We start from the raw sequence: 17,577 nt of genomic DNA, 5'->3' as shown, positions 1-17,577 counted from the left end.
TTGTGTAAAGTCATATCCACTAAAATACAGCGTGATTTGCACATGCGCATAACTTACTCTGCAAACACGTACTTTAATTTCACATATTTGTACAGGTTTTACAAATATAAAGTGTTTCACCACAGCAAATACACATGAAGTCTTATTTATGCAACTGTGGATCTATTTTTACAGGTAAGACTGGATTTGAGCATTTGTGGATCGCTTCCTGTGAGTTTGTGGGTCATCTGATATTTGTTACTTCAATCCCATTTATATTTATTTTGACTAATTCCTACCGCAGCATATCTATAGAAAAACAATCCACAAATGTAAAGTATAGTTGTTGTACAGCTTGTAATTTGCAAATCAGTCTGTACTTCTGTGGATATGACTTTACACAAATTAAAAAGACATGTTTGTGGACAATGAAATATTTGTGGTTCATAGTACACATTTGTAGATTGTTTTGTGTGGGTTACAAATAACAAAGTCCAATAAAAACTTCTTTATTTTCTTAAGTAGGACAGAATTTGTACTTACCATCTGTTGCAATGCCATATATTTCCTTCAGTGTGCTTATCTCTGAAACATTGAGTGAACAATAAGTTTTGTTAGATTAAAACATTGCACTACTGCTTGAAGTAGATAACACAAGCTGTCAGTTGACAAAATGGCTGAACAATAAAATTCTTGACATTTTATCACTGTTTGATTTAATATTGTAAACACTATAACAGTGGCGTTTTTAGGTGGAAAATGGTGGGGCAACAAGTTTGCATAGATACAAAATCAGCAATCCTACAAATTATGTCAAACAATCTGACATACTGCCCTACTTCACATTTGTAACACAGGTGATAACCCGACTGAGCACATACCTGTCATTCTAAAGCTAGCGGTAGCCGTTAGGCTGCTTTATTATCTGTCGATAAAGCTATGTTTTCTAACTTTAACATAACGTTACCTATCCTGCCGCTTTATGTCTGGTAATCTTCTTAAAAAGCTGTCTGATATCCTGAATGTCTGTTCTTGAACAGGTGTTACTCCCCTCTGAATATTACAGCGGTTTACCGCGGACGGACGAAGCGAATAGCGTCTTCTGACAAGCTAACGTCAACTAACGTTAGCAGTTAGCCATTTTCCCCGAAGAACCACTCGTTCAATTTAATTATTTTTACCAGTTATTTCGTTTATAACAATATCCCGCGGCTGCCGGTGTGAGCTGTTTAATCCCAACTGTTTAATCTCAATTTCTTCAGAGGACAGGCTTTCAAATTCGTGATGTGTAAAATAATCCACGTCGTTCATCCCTGACCGATCATGGTGACCGCAGCTGCTGCCAGCTCAATTAAACGGCTAATCGGCTAGCCAGTCAAATTACAGCAACAGCGCATGCGTGTTGCTGTTTTCCCACGCTCGAGGCACTTGACAATCAATATGAAAGCGCATTTAAAAGAAAAAATAAAATATAAAAAATATATATCCACCCACTGACAGTCAGTTGCAGAATATGCATTATTCCAGTATTATATAACATTTCTAAATTACTAATAGTATCTCTACAAACACATCTTTTTTTTCTGTAGCCAGCATGTGGAGCTTTGCCCACTGCATCTAAATATAACAGTGAACAGATCAAGGCAGTACCACCCATACCCCCCCAGTATTTAAATATGCCCCCAATACTATTAATCTGCCCACTTTGGGTCATTATGCATTTTTTTATTTTGATGTTGTTTCAGGGCCCAAAGGTTGAACCGTCATCAAAATAAAAGAAACGCATATAGAGCCAGAGTGTGTGACACTTGTTTTCTACAATCAAGTCTACTGCTAGTGATCAGCACTTCATTATAATTATTGGGGTGCGTTACTTTCATATTTTAAACTTAACAAATTGGCGTTCCTATAACCACCAGTTCTAGTATTACTGTGTACTGCAGTTCTGCATGTGGTGTACGAGTGGTAATCGTACCCCAGTTGCTTGACTGCTGTGAGTAGGTAAAATTGATGTCAAACACCATACTCTCTCTATTTGATTACTTTCAAATGTATTAAAAAGTGGAAAACTAGTAAGTAATATGAGTGTCATGTAGGGTAAAGTTAGGATCCATTATTGTTTCCATCAGTTGTTGATGGGAAATTTGTTATTGTTACCCACGTACCAATAATAGTGGCACAGGGATTATGTTTATTTGTAGGCCAACACAGAAGTAATTATTGCCCTGGTCCCCTCAACAGAAAGCCAATGGGATTCTTCCTTTGGATTTTGGATTACTGCAGAAGTCTGTGATACTTACTTTTGTTCACCCAGATTACCTACACATATAACACCATTTTATGTTTTTTGAAGCATAAATACAATCACTAGAGGTGAAAAGCTAACATTAGGCTATAAACGAAAAACACCACAGTCACATGACTTCAACGTCACCACCACAACAAGGCTGTAAACCTGAGTTCAGTGTGATGACATTCTGTAGTCTCATTTAGCCACTTGTTAGCAACCGTCTTTTTAAAGACATGTAAAGGCTTCAAAATTTACAAGTGGGGTGTTTACTGTTGCAGAATAAACTGTGAAAGTCTCTTAAGCTTGTGTTAACCACAGACCTTATTTCAGCCATCTAATCACAAATCAATTTAAAAAAACCACATTGACTTCAAGAAGAGGAAACCAGGAGTGCTAAAATGCTAACTATTTTTTTAGGACATATTCCTGCACCAATCTAACACTTAACTTCAGTCAAAAAATGCATGAAAATAATTTTTTTTTTGGAACTGCAATTTTGGAAATTAATATCTTGATATCTTGTGAAAACAAAATGTATTTGCCATGACCAATATTAGCTACCATAGCTAAGTTACCTGCAGTGCATTAGCCACACATTCAACCAGCAACCAAAAATGGTGCTCGCGAGAATATTCAACTAACATTAATGTTTTTATTATGTTATATTTGTCAGATTGTCTCAGTACAGTCATTATGTCAATCATTTATTTAGCGCTACAAGTGTAATTCATGTAGACAGCAGTAGCTTTCATCTACTACATGTTCATATAGTATACTCTGGTATTTGGTCCTTTGCAAGGTTACAGATAATCTACAGTCAGCCTTGACTCTATATTATCTGTAACAATGTGACAGTTACATGTTATGATGGGGTCTGGTAGCCAAGGGGTTTGGCCTGACAATCTACTGCAACGTCCCAGTTCGAGTCTGGCTGAGGACCTTTGTTTCCTGCCATTCCATTTCTCCCTTATTTTTTGTCATCTCTCCAATATCAACTTGGTTACAGAGCCATAAATTACTCCAAAATACTTTGAGAAACACAAATGCATTATGATAAGTTTTCTGTTTGTGTGTGTGTGTGTGTCTGTTCCTACCTGTAAGGTCCTTCTCTCGGAACTGGATCAGGGGGAACACCATGCTGTCGGCCATCTGGTTGGCTAGCTCAGAGTGGAGCGAGTTCAGCTGGACGAAACAAAACAGATTATACAAAAAATATCAGGTGCTGCACAAGGACACAAACAGAAGATGTACCCTCGCCAAACATCTTGAGGGAGTTCAATTTATTTTAATATGTACACTGCCATTTGCTGCCAGATATTCCTGCAGCAAGCTGGAAAGTAACATTTTCAAGTGAAATGGGTGCATAACTGCAGACAATGCCTCTGCTGCATCATAAAAAGCCCATATTGCAGAACAGTACAAGAGCATAATAAAACCTTCTGTTTACTCTGATATTGGAAACAGGGCCACGCATCGCACGCACACACAAGCAAATCCTGCTATAATTCTCCATGCTTATCAACAAGCTACACTCTGGCATCTAATAAGCTGACACTGAGTTTAATCTGAGCGATTTAGCAAGTGCTAAAGTTCACAGGATTAGGTGCAGCAGCGAGCCTAATTCTCACTGTGAAATGAGTTCCCCTCTGTAAATCATGAGGTAAAGGTCAAGCAAACAATCAACCTGTGTCCTCTGAGCTTGTACATGTGGATTGGTGTGTCCTAAATCCTGTTGAGTGCTGACTAGGCAGGCTTGCGGACCCCATGGCTGAGGGTGACAGGCCCATCTGTTTTGTCTATGTACCTGAGTCTACACACCCTTCCCTCATCCATCTATCTATTTACACACTGCTGCTTCCCTTCGGCCATCCATCCGTTGCGATAGGCATCATATCCACCTCACCGCTCCCCTCTTAGTGTCGGTATACAATCAGTTCCGGTCTTACAGGGAGGATAATACTCAGGTCTTTTCATTGAGGTCATTTTTGCCAGCGTGCTAAGGGGAGCACAGGTGCAATATCCTTTGTAACATGATAAAGAACCAACTACTGACTGCGCTGCAATATATCATCTCTCCCTTCTGCTGCAAGTGCGCACACACATAAATATACACACATAAAACAGCAAAACGGCAACTCACCTCCCCTACAGTTTTGGCAAAGTTCTGCAGCGTGGTGATTACCTCTTCATCACCTTTTCCAAGGGCAAAATTCTAGACAGGAGAAAGGGAGGGGGAACAAGTTTAAACCATGAAACTGCATAATGTAGAGTAGATGTAGCCTGCACGAGGTGCTAAACAGTTAAAAAATAGTCTATTCTGCCAGGGTTTTTGGCACATCCCTTCCATGGCACAAGGCCAAAGATGCTAATAAACCATGTGCTAAGATGCTGAGTTTTAAGTCTTGTTTAAGGGAGCTAAAAGTGCATCCATTATAGTTCATTGCAGATTTTCTTTCTAACAAACATCCACTCTGCAATCCAGAATGTGTTCTTTTTTTGTTAACATGCTCGCCTGCGAAAGTGAAAGTAAAAGCCAACCCCAGATTCAATCTCTTTTGGTGTTTGGCTTCACTATATTTGTGTTTTTTCTGCGCAGTGTGTCTTGGATGCCTGCTGTTTACACTCTGGCAACCTGGTCACTGTCTTTTTATAAATCTCGACCTCAACTGAGCACTGTGGGAATACACACCCATAAACATCCTGAACACAGAGAATAAAAGAAAATGAGAAAATGCAAACAGAGGTCAGAGTCTCTGCAGAAAAACACACCGCCACACACTTCAAGGGGGTTGTAAGTGATGACTGAGAGGGATTAACTCTGTGAGTCTATACATGTTTTTTTTTAGGGAAATCCTGCTTAGTATACCTGTAATATACCTGCTGTGTTGATTTAAGCATCTATTCTATTTTTTTGTTCCTGCTGGCTGCACAAAATAAGAGTCCATGATAGATAATCAATCAGAGGTGTTTCTACTTCAAGGTGTTTTCACGCTCAGAGATTTCATTGAGACACACATGAAAAGACGAGGTGTGGCAGACACATGCAAACTCAAACATGGAAAGAAAGAGTTCAAAGGAAATTGATAACACTGATGGGTGTGTCTCTTTTTGTTGCAATCAAACATAACTATTATAGAACATTAACAGAGTTGCCCTTTTCACCCACTATGAGAATACAAGGGGGCAAAAAAGGCCACTCACTGCTGCTCATTAAAGGAATACTTTACCGATTTTCCACCAAGTTTGTAAAATAACGTGGGTAGTATTGAGTATATGATCTATGGTAAACTTTCCTCTGTCTTACCAGGCGCAAGATCTCTATGCTCAACTCTCAGCTCAAATCTACTGGGTGACGGAATTTTCGCTGGCTCAAGAGCTGTTACTCGAACTTCAGATTGTACTTCCATGTCTTCTTTTGCCCACCACCACAGACACAAAGAGTACAGAAGTAGAGAGAAGAAATAGCTGTCTCTTTCTCTCACTCCCCCTCTCAAACCTAGACTAAAATCTGATTAAACTGTACAACTAGTCAGTGCTGATTAAATATAAATCGAGATTCTGATACTGCATTGTCAATTTCTCGCCTAAAATACTTTCAGAAACATATTTTAGTGCACTGTTTGGCTGTAATACAAGAGTTTGTGAACAGGAGGTGGGCGCCACACTGTTTCCTGAAGTGTGAAAAGCAGGGGCTGAAAAAACTGACATTAAACCATAAAACTAAGCAGTGCTGATCAAATATAAACCAAAATTCTGATACTGCATTGCTTATTTCTCACCTAAAATGGTTTCGAAAACAGATTTTAATGCACTGTTTACCTGTAACACAGAACGGTTTGTTACCAGCCAGCTGTCATATTGTTTAGAGGATGAGCACCTCGCATTGAATCCAAGCAGCAACCTCTGGGGATGAAAATTGAAGCCAATGCAGATGTGCCAAAAATCTACAGCTAATGTCAACATTCATGTCAACTGTACAGGGAGTGAATTTTATTTTATATCTCACCTCTCTACATTTTATTAAGGCCCAGAATTACACATCTTAAGGGCAGGCCGGTGAGTGACAGACTGTATGCCGATAGTGTCCTTGCCTTCTCAGTCAGATCCACCCCTCACTCCTCCACAGCGTCATCTCCTCGTCCAAATACTGTCACTTTTGGCTTCAAAAAACCAGGATGGTAACAGCCAAAATGCCAAACTCGAAGCTTTAAAAGGGCAGTCCACAAACCCGTGGGTGACGTCATGGTAGCTACATCCATTATTTACACAGTCTGTGATTACATCATCCACCAATAGGAGTGTTTATTCTCCCAGCCTTTTAATTGATGCAGAATCAAACCATACTGTGCTAAAATCATCACAGAAAAGTGCATTGCATTCTGGTAGTTGTAGGTTTTCTAGCCGCACATGCACACATGCAACAAAAGGTCAAATGAAAATGATAACACTGATGGGTGTATCTCTGTTTTATGATGCAATCATACCCATAACTGTTATCAAGCACCACTTAGTGCTGCTCATTAAGCTCATTGCTTTGAGCGAATGGTAATAATTGAACTCTAAAAAGCATATGGAACATTTCTATGATCTATTCTCTTCTCTAATCTGGATTTTAGTGGCTGGTCAGTCAGAGGACAAGCTTCAGAGAGACTGCAGTACAAAAAAAATCAACCTTTAACGATGAAAATGACACTCGTCGCCCTCATCCCCCAGTGGAAATTATGCTTACATACTTACTTTCTTCTCATAATCCAGAAGTTGCTGTGAGAGCTGCTCTGTGGCCAACCCCATCTCACTCTGTAGGAGGCAGACAGAGGGGAAAAGCAAAGTTAACAGACTGCAATACTCAGGATTTTTCTGTAGCTTTTATATTTGTCATTCTCCCTTTCAGACATGGAAGGAATAAATAATTGGACAACAGGTGAATCAGAGTTCAATTGAAAATTCCTTTGAAAAAGCACAAGGTAATGGGTCATAGAAATGTCAGCTCTACCAGTAAACGATAATTGGTTCGGAAAAGGTCTGACGTCATGTTACATAAGTCGTGGATGTTGTCAGGAGAAAAATAAAGCATTTACTGTGGCTGCAACATTTGAGTTGAGACTATCTACACTCTGACAGCACAAGATTAGTTTATGCTTCTCACTGCACATCACTCTTACTGCGTATATTGTACTGAAAACTGATTTTACATAATGTTTTATTCTTCAGTTTGCATTTGTGAGGTTGTAAATATGAGTGTATAATATCCCAGTTTGGTATTTGTTTATTCAAAAGGACCATCTTCTCTTCAGTGCAAACCAAAACAATGCTCCGCTGTAGTTTGAAAATGCAAATGCTTCATATTCAACCAGGCAAATAAAGTTAACTCTAGTTCAGATTTTAAAGGGAAAACAAACACATGGCTCAGAGCCACACAAGGCGAAGGAAACAGAGTCTGCATATTTGCATCTGTTTGTGTTTTGTTCAGTACCTGGGCTCCAAACACACGCTGCATCGATTGTAGCAGCTGGTTGGTGTAGTCTGTAAGCATCCCAGCATCTTCCTCAAACACACTGAGCAAGGAGCGAGTCTGTGGAACAAACATTCAAACACTCTTTTGATGAACATGACAGCAGCGTGAACAGACGGGAGAATAGTTAAATAAGCTATTAAAAAGAGGTTCAACATTTTTCAAGTCTGTCTGAAAACAAGTCATATGAACAGTGAAACAGGTATTACTTGCTGTAATCATTCCTCCTGATGAAATGTTCAGTGTGTAGGATTTAGGGGGATGTATTGGTAGACATGGAATATATTATAATAGGTATGTTTTCTTTAGTGCATAATCACCTAAAAATATGAACCGTCATGTTTTATAGTGCCTTAGAAGAGCTATATGGGGAGTGGGTTCTCAACCACGGAGTCAACCATGATGCACTGCCATGTTTCTACAGTAGCCCTTAACGAACAAACCAAACACTGGCTCTAGATAGGGCCATTCACATTTTCATGTTGGCCACTGTAGAAGCAGCCCCTCTGCAATGAGCCAAACAGCATCGTAAAAACACTTTTCATCAACGGAAAACTGTTTTATTTTGTGTTTTTGCCAGTTTAAATCACCGTGTGTGTTTGTTTCGGAGAGAAAGAGACGTCTGTGGATAATTCAGCTCCCTGTAAAAACCTCCTGAACGTCTGGATCACAAGTTATCGGAGAAAAAAAGGTGAGTACAGCACAGCAGGTGCTGGGCTAACACTGATTTGTACCGTAAAACGTCTTTATTCAGTGTTTATGCCAGTTTTAATCACCTGTAGATTTGTGTTGGAGCAGAGGAGACCTCTGCGGATATTCCGGCTCCAGGTAAAAACCTCCTGAGCAATGAACATTGAAAGAATCCTAAGCGGGAGCTCATGCTCGGCACATGGGAGAAGTTTCAGCTGGTTGCACTCTGCAGTTCTCACCACTTGATGCCACTAAATCCTACACACTGCTCCTTTAAGAGATGCCCCTCTTATTGCAAGTCCCCTTTCTGTGCACAAATACACTCTTAAGTTTATCTGAAGTTTATATGAGGCTTCAGCAGTTCCCTCTACCTGAATACAAACCTGTAACTCATAAAAGGGATGTAAGAACATTGCTCAAAGTGTAAAGAGGACATAAGACACGGTGTGGAAGAAATGAGGGAAGCTGCTGTATGCAGAGGCATAAGGAAAGTGCAGCTTTGAAGTGAAACTAAAGGCGGAATAATTTTACTGCAGGCTGGCTATGCAAACTGAGAAAATCCTGTCTGGGTGTAGTTTCTTTCCATAAACAGGTGCAGCAAGGCAGGGCAGATATAGCAGAGAGGAACACACCCATTGGCTAAAGTTTGTTTACAGTTCATTCCAGTTGACTTTCACCACAGAGGGATTGAGAGCCATTTCACACCAAAAGGAAATTATCTGTCTGCTTTTGCTGTGTTTACATTTCACCATAGACAGACACCAGGCCTATTTCTTGTTGGGAGCAAACTGCATTTTCAAGGATAAAAACATAAAGAGAGACATGACCCTCCAGCATGGATTGCACTTAAGCAGAACATCAAAGAGGTCAGCGCTGTCTGGGAAAAAGAGTGGTGCAACAGACAGCTGTAAACAGGCTACATTAGATGTGCATGGAACAAAGGCTGCCCTATATTTCAGTCCAGCATCACTGACATCCATGCACGAGGCCTAGTGCTCCGGGAGCAACTTTCACACTGCACTCCAGACACATAGCCATGAAACAACATATGGTATTCACTACTGTCAGCTGCCCTGTTGCAGGCGATTGACTAATACCAGTGGAGTCCGATAATGGAAACCCCTCCCATATCCTGTGATTCAGGCCCAGTTCGGCTCCAAAGCAGGGTCTTGCCTCACAATCTAACTTCAAACGACATTGTGAAATAAAAACATCACAGGAGTTTGATTGTGGTTGAGCTATGTCCATGACGTCATGCATAGTGTTATGCGTTTAAATGTACAGCAGAATATCGGACAGATGAGCTCCATGACGAGCGGCGGCTTTTTAAACATGACAGACACACATTAACGCCGATAATTACGACAAGCTCCATAAACTATAACGTTGTCTTCAGCGGGGAGGCGCAGCCACTCCTGACAGAGGGTTATATTCCCATAACAATGTGTCAATTAGCTAGGAGCTGTCAACGGCCAGTGGAAACCGCCTACAACAGGAACAAGATATTGTTTGGGCTGGTAAGCTAACTCCAGCGCTGGTTACGTCTTTTGTTTGTGACAGTCGTGTCTTTAAACGTGATAAAACCCACACAGGCCTACCTGAGGACTGTCCTGCAAAGCGTCCTCCAGGAGCAGTTTGTGATGTACGGCCGGCATCTTGTTAGCGGTGGAGGAGAGGGTATGGGAGCTTGAATTATTCAGAGCGTGGACTCGGTTTCCCAGAAGCCTCTGCGCTGGGTGAGGGGAACACGTAGGAGTTGGAGGCGGGCCCGGGCTGATCTCATCCCAGAGCAACTTGTGACCGGAAAAAACAGAGTTGCATTTTATCTCTAAACTACATATTGTATGGTTTTATATTTAATTCACTTAATTTCTCTAAATATGGTTGTTTTAGGTGCAAATCTTGAATAGGCAGGTTGAATATTAAAGTCGATGTAAGTTTAGGGCTTAGGGTTTTACCATTTTAGTATCAACAGCGACTCCGTGTGGACATATGGAGAGTTGCAGAGTTTATTATTATTTTTCAGTTATTCCTGTTGGTTTTTCAGAACAACCAAGAAACAAGAAAAATGGAACATATACACTCTGAACCCACAACATCCAAACCCAACCAGACCCTCCCCAAAACTGGCCTGCACAGACAAACAAATGAACACCCAGACATAAGCAGAGTAATGTAGTGTATGCAGTTCAGTGCAACCAGGAATGCACAGATTTATACATTGGGGAGACAAAACAACCACTCCACAAGCGCATGGCACAGCACAGGAGAGCCAGCTCCTCGGGTCAAGACTTGGCTGTCCACTTACATCTACAGGAGAAGGGACACTCCTTTGAGGACAGCAATGTGCACATCTTGGCCAGGGAGGAAAGATGGTATGAAAGAGGAGTAAAAGAAGCCATCTACGTCAAGCTGGAATGACCATCGTTAAACAGAAGGGGTGGCTTACGACACTACTTATCCCCCACCCACAATGCAGTCTTGGGATCCCTCCCCAGACGACTTCACACCCATTCATCCCTGGTCCCACCTGACCCTAACGGCTCACATGGTGGCCACGTGGGTCAACGACCCACATTGTGACGTTAACGACTCTGAATCTAAGAGCTCACGTCACCCCTACAACTCTGCAAGGGTTCCCACCCACACAGTTTATAGCCTGCAACTTCGTTCCAGTCATTTAGAATTGAAGAAGCTTCTTGGATGAGAGACGAAACGTCTTCAAGAAACGCAAGCAAGTCCAGTTGCCTATGATATTAGCACTTAGGATTACCAAGACCTCGATGACTGAGAATCTTCACCGACAACCTCTAAATGCACTTAATACACATCCATTCATCCATCCATTTTCATCCACTTATGCGGGGCCGGGTCACGGGGGCAGCAGGCCGAGCAAAGCACCCCAGACATCCCTCTCCTCAGCAACACGTTCCAGCTCCTCCTGGGGGACCCCAAGGCATTCCCAGGCCAGACGAGATATGTAATCCCTCCAGCGTGTTCTGGGTCTACCCTGGGGCCTCCTACCAGTGGGACGTGCCCAGGACATGTCCAGCGGGAGGCGCCTAGGAGGCATCCTAGTCAGTCACCTCAACTTAATACACATGAATATACAAAATATATAGGCACACATAGGTATTATTCATTCATTCATTCATCTTCTAACCGCTTCATCCTCTTGAGGGTCGCGGGGGGGCTGGAGCCTATCCCAGCTACATCGGGCGAGAGGCAGGGTACACCCTGGACAGGTCGCCAGACTATCGCAGGGCTGACACATAGAGACAAACAACCATTCACGCTCACATTCACACCTATGGACAATTTAGAGTTATCAATTAACCTAGTCCCCAATCTGCATGTCTTTGGACTGTGGGAGGAAGCCGGAGTGCCCGGAGAGAACCCACGCTGACACGGGGAGAACATGCAAACTCCACACAGAAGGGCTCCCACGCCCGAGATCGAACCGGCAACCCTCTTGCTGTGAGGCGAGAGTGCTAACCACCACACCACCGTGCCGCCCCACATAGGTATTAAATCAAATTAAATTTCTTGAAGTATAAACATACTTATAATAGTCCAGGAATGGTTGCCATACTTAATGGAATCCATTGACTTATCCTTGAGTGGTATACCTGAGCTTTTCCAACTTCAAGTGAGCCATGACATCATTGACCTAGCGTCTAAACAAAGGGGGCAGGTTAGACTTCCAGTTTTACAGAATGAGGCATCTTGCTAGCATTGATGAAAAGGCCAAAGCAAGGGCCTCTTTGGGCCACACCAAATACACCAAACTGCAGCTCTGGGCCTGTGGTTTTATTACACGAGTTGCAGAGTTTAATTTCAAAGGACATTTTTTCAAAAACTCTTCGAAAATGACTGATTGCATAGCATCACACTACACCGATACAATACTATTTCAAGGCTGAAATATGCCATACAATCTTGGTTCACCAAAGGCTGAGCAAAGCAAGTCTTCAATAGTGTGTTCAGATCTTTTACTGAAATGTAATTATTATGTAAAATTTTTTTTTTAAAAAATTAAAAAATACTTAACTGCAACTAAAAGTTCTGCTTTCGAAGTGTTACCTAAAAGTACAGAAATATTGGCAGGAAAAATGAACTCAAAGTATTAAAAGTAAAAATTACTTATCACTGAGGCAGATTGATCCCTTCGATTGTCATATTTCTACATATATTATTATAGTTTGATACTCATGAATTGATTTTTTAGATTGTGGAGTACGAACATACAGGAGCATCAACTTAGAATCCTCTTGTAAAGGGAAAGGCAGTTTAAAATGGTGAGATGTGTCTGAAAATGTAGCTCACAAAATATATAATAATCGCAGAATGAGACACTCTTTCAAAACTTAAGCCTATTATGGATACAGGTGTAGGTTAAGGGCGTAGGTTTCGTTTCATTAATGGGGGGACACCGGGGGGTCCTCTGCCAGAAAATTTTAAGGGTCATCACTTACTTTCATGCGTTGTGGTGAATTCATTACATACCAATTTGTGATTTTTTTTTTGCATCAATTTAATGTGTATACACCTTTAATTCTGTCAAAATAAAAGCCTTCAGTTAATTTCATGTTTTTACTGGGGGTTACAAATGCACATATTCTAAATATTGAGGGGTATGTATCCCAGTCTCTGTGGGTTACATTAAAAGTTTTGATTCACCCTGTGATCTTTTCCTTCACAAAAGATTTTATTTCAACAATGACCTTGTGGATTTATACACTACTACATCAGGACTGTGCAGTTACTTTCATCATTGATTACTTTATCAATTAATTAATCCTTCAGTCTATAAAGATGACAGAAAAAAAAACTCTTCTATTTTTTCAGAGACAAAGGTGAAGTCAGATAACAATACATTTTGTATAATTTCAGTCCAAACCCTACAGTACATGACAAGTCAACAGTATGAGGCATTAGATGCATGGAATTACCCGCAGAGCTCTGGGTTCACATATGATCATTAAAATGTTTGTTGTAAGGCAACAATCTGGGAATTATTTTTGGCAAAATAAACGAATATGAGGTACAAAACATAGTTGAGAAGTACCACATGGCTTTTAAAATCACATCTACTCACTAAGTCCTGGAAATCATCATCCTCCAGCTCTCGTCATGTTTTGTCTCGGTCACAGTTGCCTAATTATAGGCAGATCACGTGATGTGCCCAATATTGTTGGAGCTACTGGCTCTCTAATTACTACACACTTCCTGCAGAGGCTGCACACATCCGGAAAAAAAAAATCCTAGCTTGAGTCATCCCATCCTGAATGAAAAAAATGAGCTGTTTTGCTCTCCAAATGTCAGATATTCTGACCGACTGTTATCTTTAATGTCAGGCTTCCTCTTTTACCTTCAAGTAATCTGATCTAATTTACACCCTCCACTGTACTGTATGCCCTGTAAGAGCCCATGTTATATCTAACAGACCTTTAACGTTACAGGATGTCCTCTGTGGGATAACTGAATTACAGTGCACTTAAGGACACTTAGTCAATAACTTAGTCTTGAAGTGGGGGAACTGCCAATCTGTTAAACAACACATTCTGACTCTTTGTTTTATTTGCACCATTGATCCAATTCACAATTAGTAGATGCCTTTCATACCAATGACTCATACCACAGTGATTTTCTAGTGACTTTAAATAGCTATTGACTGAGTAAAAGGAAAAATGTCTTTTGAGATATTAGAATAATTTATTAATAATATAATTAGAAAAATAATAGTACATGTTTTTAAAACCTCCTTGTATCACTCTACTTAGTATTTATTATTATTATTATTATTATTATTATTATTATACTGTAAAGTTTTCTTCTGACCATGGAAATAGATTATTTTCCTATGTGGATTGGTCTTATTTTTAAATTTGTATGTTTCAGGGTGGATTTTCTTGAAAAAGAGCAACATGTTTAAGAGTCTGACACCTGTGTTATGGATGTTTAAATTAATGATGTTTGAGCAAGTAATTTAAATAATTATTACTTGAGTAAATCAAACAACAGATGCCCAAATATAAAATATGATGAAGTCAATAAATGATTAGGGAATTAAAATTATTCATTGTTAAAACATATTGATAACACTGGAGTCAAACAAGGATTATATTGTTTCACTTTTATTTTCAGCCAGTATTAGACAAGTTGAGATTTCCAATAGTTATTTTATAGATATTTTACCACAGAACAGTACTGGTATACTTTCAGCTATTTGTTGGGTACAACCTAATCTCTATAACAAAGCTTATACAGCATAAAATTATTAAAGATTTAAATTGGTCTGGGGACTACTAGCACTGACAGGTGAACAAAAAGTAAGAAAAAAAATCTCCACCCTATAATGCAACCTTTACTGCAACATTATGTAGACTTTTAAAACTTTACTTTGAACAACTGTAAAATGAACTGAACTATCATAATTTCACTGTTTCCAATGTAATCTGATTTATTTTAAGAACAGCAATAAAATCCTCAAAAGCAGATGAAACACAAAGATGCAACACTGAAATTGTCTCCGATATTTATTTTCTTTCTCTCTTTTAGCTATCACTAATGGTGTAATTGACTTGTTTAGACCTTCATGTCTTGTTGTGTTGTGTCTTGATAATGCAGGCAGGCTGTGACAAGCAGTGCCTCCTCATCAAGCTTCGGGCAGCCTGAGCAGGAGCACATTCTTTCCTCCCCAGTGGACTTGTGTTGTTTAATTGGTTAAGTTGTGGCTCTAAATTAGATAAGGCATTTCGGTACTGACTTTGATAATTGTGTTTGCTGGCGCAGCTAAGTCTGGCCTATAAAAAGAGACGCTTAATGTCAGTGGAACTAACCTGGATTTCACAAAGCAGTGATTCAGCTGATTGAGGAAACACACTCTCGGGAGAAAGTAGAGAAGAATTGTTAGAGCGGAAAAGCTTGTGACTGGGACAGTGCATTACACTCTACAAGTACATGAAGTTACCCTACAAACAGTGGTGTAGTGAAAGGCATATGTAGATATATGTGGTATATCCACTTCTTTTTCTTGCTGTTTACAGTATATCCACCTTTCAGACACAAAGCTACTGGAATATATAGAATAGTTTACCCACTTCCTCCTTTGGTAACCTCCCCATCTACCTAGTTATACATCTGCCTCATCAACTACCATTACACCACTGCTTACAAGTCAACCTCTCTAAGTCCATTATTGTGTCCTTTGTAGAAAAGTAGTAGCACTCTATGTGGCCAAAATGTACATTCAAAGCTAATTTTAGCTAAAGTATTATGTCAGCATGCTAACACGCTCACAAAGTCAATGCTAGCATGTTTATGTTTAGTGGGTGCAATTGTCACCATGTTCACCATCTTAATTAGCATGTTAGCATGACGACATTTGCTAATTAGCTCAGAATTTTTGTTTCAAATGTCATAGCAAGTGAGAATTTTTTATATTGGTGTTACAGAAAAAGTCACCAAGGAGTTTTCCAGTATTTGAGATATTACTTTACTTATTTGACACAATTGACCATCAAATTCTGCTACAGAGACTGGAACACTTAATTGGCCTAAAAGGTTCTGCTCTAAGCTGGTTTAAATCTTATTTATCTGATCGTTTTCAGTTTGTTCACGTTCATAATGGGTCATCCTTACGTACTAAAGTTTGTTTTGGAGTTCCGCAAGGTTCTGTGCTTGGACCAATCCTATTTACTCTATATATGCTTCATTAGGTAACATCATTAGAAATCACTCTGTAAATTTCCATTGTTATGCGGATGATACACAGTTGTATTTATCTATGAAGCCAGAAGAAAGTAACCAATTAACTAAACTTCATAATTGCCTTAAAGACATAAAAACCTGGATGAGCACCAATTTCCTGATGTTAAATTCAGACAAAACTGAAGTTATTGTTCTTGGCCCGAAACAACTCAGAGACTCTTTATCTGATGACACAGTTTCTCTAGATGGCATTGCTCTGGCCTCTAGCACTACTGTAAGAAACCTCGGAGTAACATTTGATTTGTCTTTTAATTCTCATTTAAAACAAACCTCACGGACTGCATTTTTTCATCTGCATAATATTGTGAAAATTAGGCCTATCCTGACCTGAAAAGATGCAGAAAAATTGGTCCACGCTTTTGTTACCTCAAGGCTGGATTACTGTAACTCTCTATTATCTGGTAGCTCTAGTAAGTCCTTAAAAACTCTGCAGCTAATTCAGAATGCAGCACCACGTGTACTAACAGGAACTAAGAAACGTGATCATATTTCTCCTGTTTTAGCTTCTCTGCACTGGCTCCCTGTAAAATCCAGAATTGAATTTAAAATCCTACTGTTAACTTATAAAGCTCTAAATGGTCAAGCTCCATCATATCTTACTGTGCGTTCACACCAAACGCGATGGAAGCGATGAACGCCACAAGTTTCCATTCAAAATCAATGTAAATGACGCGATGACACGCGATGTCACTTCGGGCGAAGCGTTTCAGGCGATAAGAGCGATGCGATGAAGCGATGACGCGTCCATCGCCTCATTGCGTGTGTCGCTTGAAGTTGAAAAATTTCCCCTTTTCAAGCGACATCTCGTGACGCTGTGCCGCGATATCCAATCAGCGTTCATTTTCATAAAGAAATTATAAGCAACTAACCGGAGACAGGTGGACAGGCGCTCCGCAGCTGGGATGGAGCGCCTGTAGTTGCTGTCCAGGCAGGAGATCCTCGCACCGATACGGGCCAACAGGTCCTCAAACTGGGCCAGTGTCAGCCTGAAGTACCACTGGAAACAACCGTCATCCAGACGCAGCTCTTGCAGGAGGTGATGATATTCACCCAGCTGTGTGCGTTTCTTTTTTTTTTTTAAAGATTATTTTTTGGGCTTTTTGCCTTTAATTGACAGGACAGTGTGAAATTGGGGGGGGGGCGAGGACATGCAGCAAAGGGTTGCAAGCCGGAATCGAACCTGCAACCGCTGCAGCGAAGCATCACCTCTGTACATTGGGCACCGGCACTATCCACTACGCTACTGATGTCTCAGCTGTGTGCGTTTCTGGAGGATATTGTGAACCCAGACACGGCGGCATTTGGATCTCCAATCCAAATCAGATGTCCACAA

At 40.3% G+C, this 17,577-nt stretch overlaps 1 protein-coding gene across 3 annotated transcripts in view; it reads right to left on the bottom strand.

Moving 5' to 3' along the window:
- appl2 (adaptor protein, phosphotyrosine interaction, PH domain and leucine zipper containing 2) overlaps positions 1-10,186 on the bottom strand; it is a 33,456-nt gene extending 23,270 nt beyond the window's left edge. Inside the window, exons 1-6 of one of the 3 annotated variants that reach the window (XM_049573263.1) lie at positions 10,070-10,186; positions 7,743-7,841; positions 7,007-7,066; positions 4,410-4,481; positions 3,364-3,451; positions 523-564 (exon numbers count right to left, since the gene is read on the bottom strand). In XM_049573263.1, coding sequence (XP_049429220.1) covers positions 523-564; positions 3,364-3,451; positions 4,410-4,481; positions 7,007-7,066; positions 7,743-7,841; positions 10,070-10,126 — 418 coding nt within the window. In that variant the 5' untranslated portion in view covers positions 10,127-10,186. The other 2 variants (XM_049573264.1, XM_049573265.1) reach the window with 2 other exon arrangements.
- Between the last annotated feature and the right edge of the window lie 7,391 nt (positions 10,187-17,577).

This window comes from Epinephelus fuscoguttatus, linkage group LG4 (assembly GCF_011397635.1).
Source record: "Epinephelus fuscoguttatus linkage group LG4, E.fuscoguttatus.final_Chr_v1".
In the NCBI taxonomy this organism is placed as follows: domain Eukaryota; kingdom Metazoa; phylum Chordata; class Actinopteri; order Perciformes; family Serranidae; genus Epinephelus; species Epinephelus fuscoguttatus.
The sequence above is the reverse complement of the archived record's forward strand: the minus strand, read 5'-3'. Positions and strand labels throughout refer to the sequence as shown.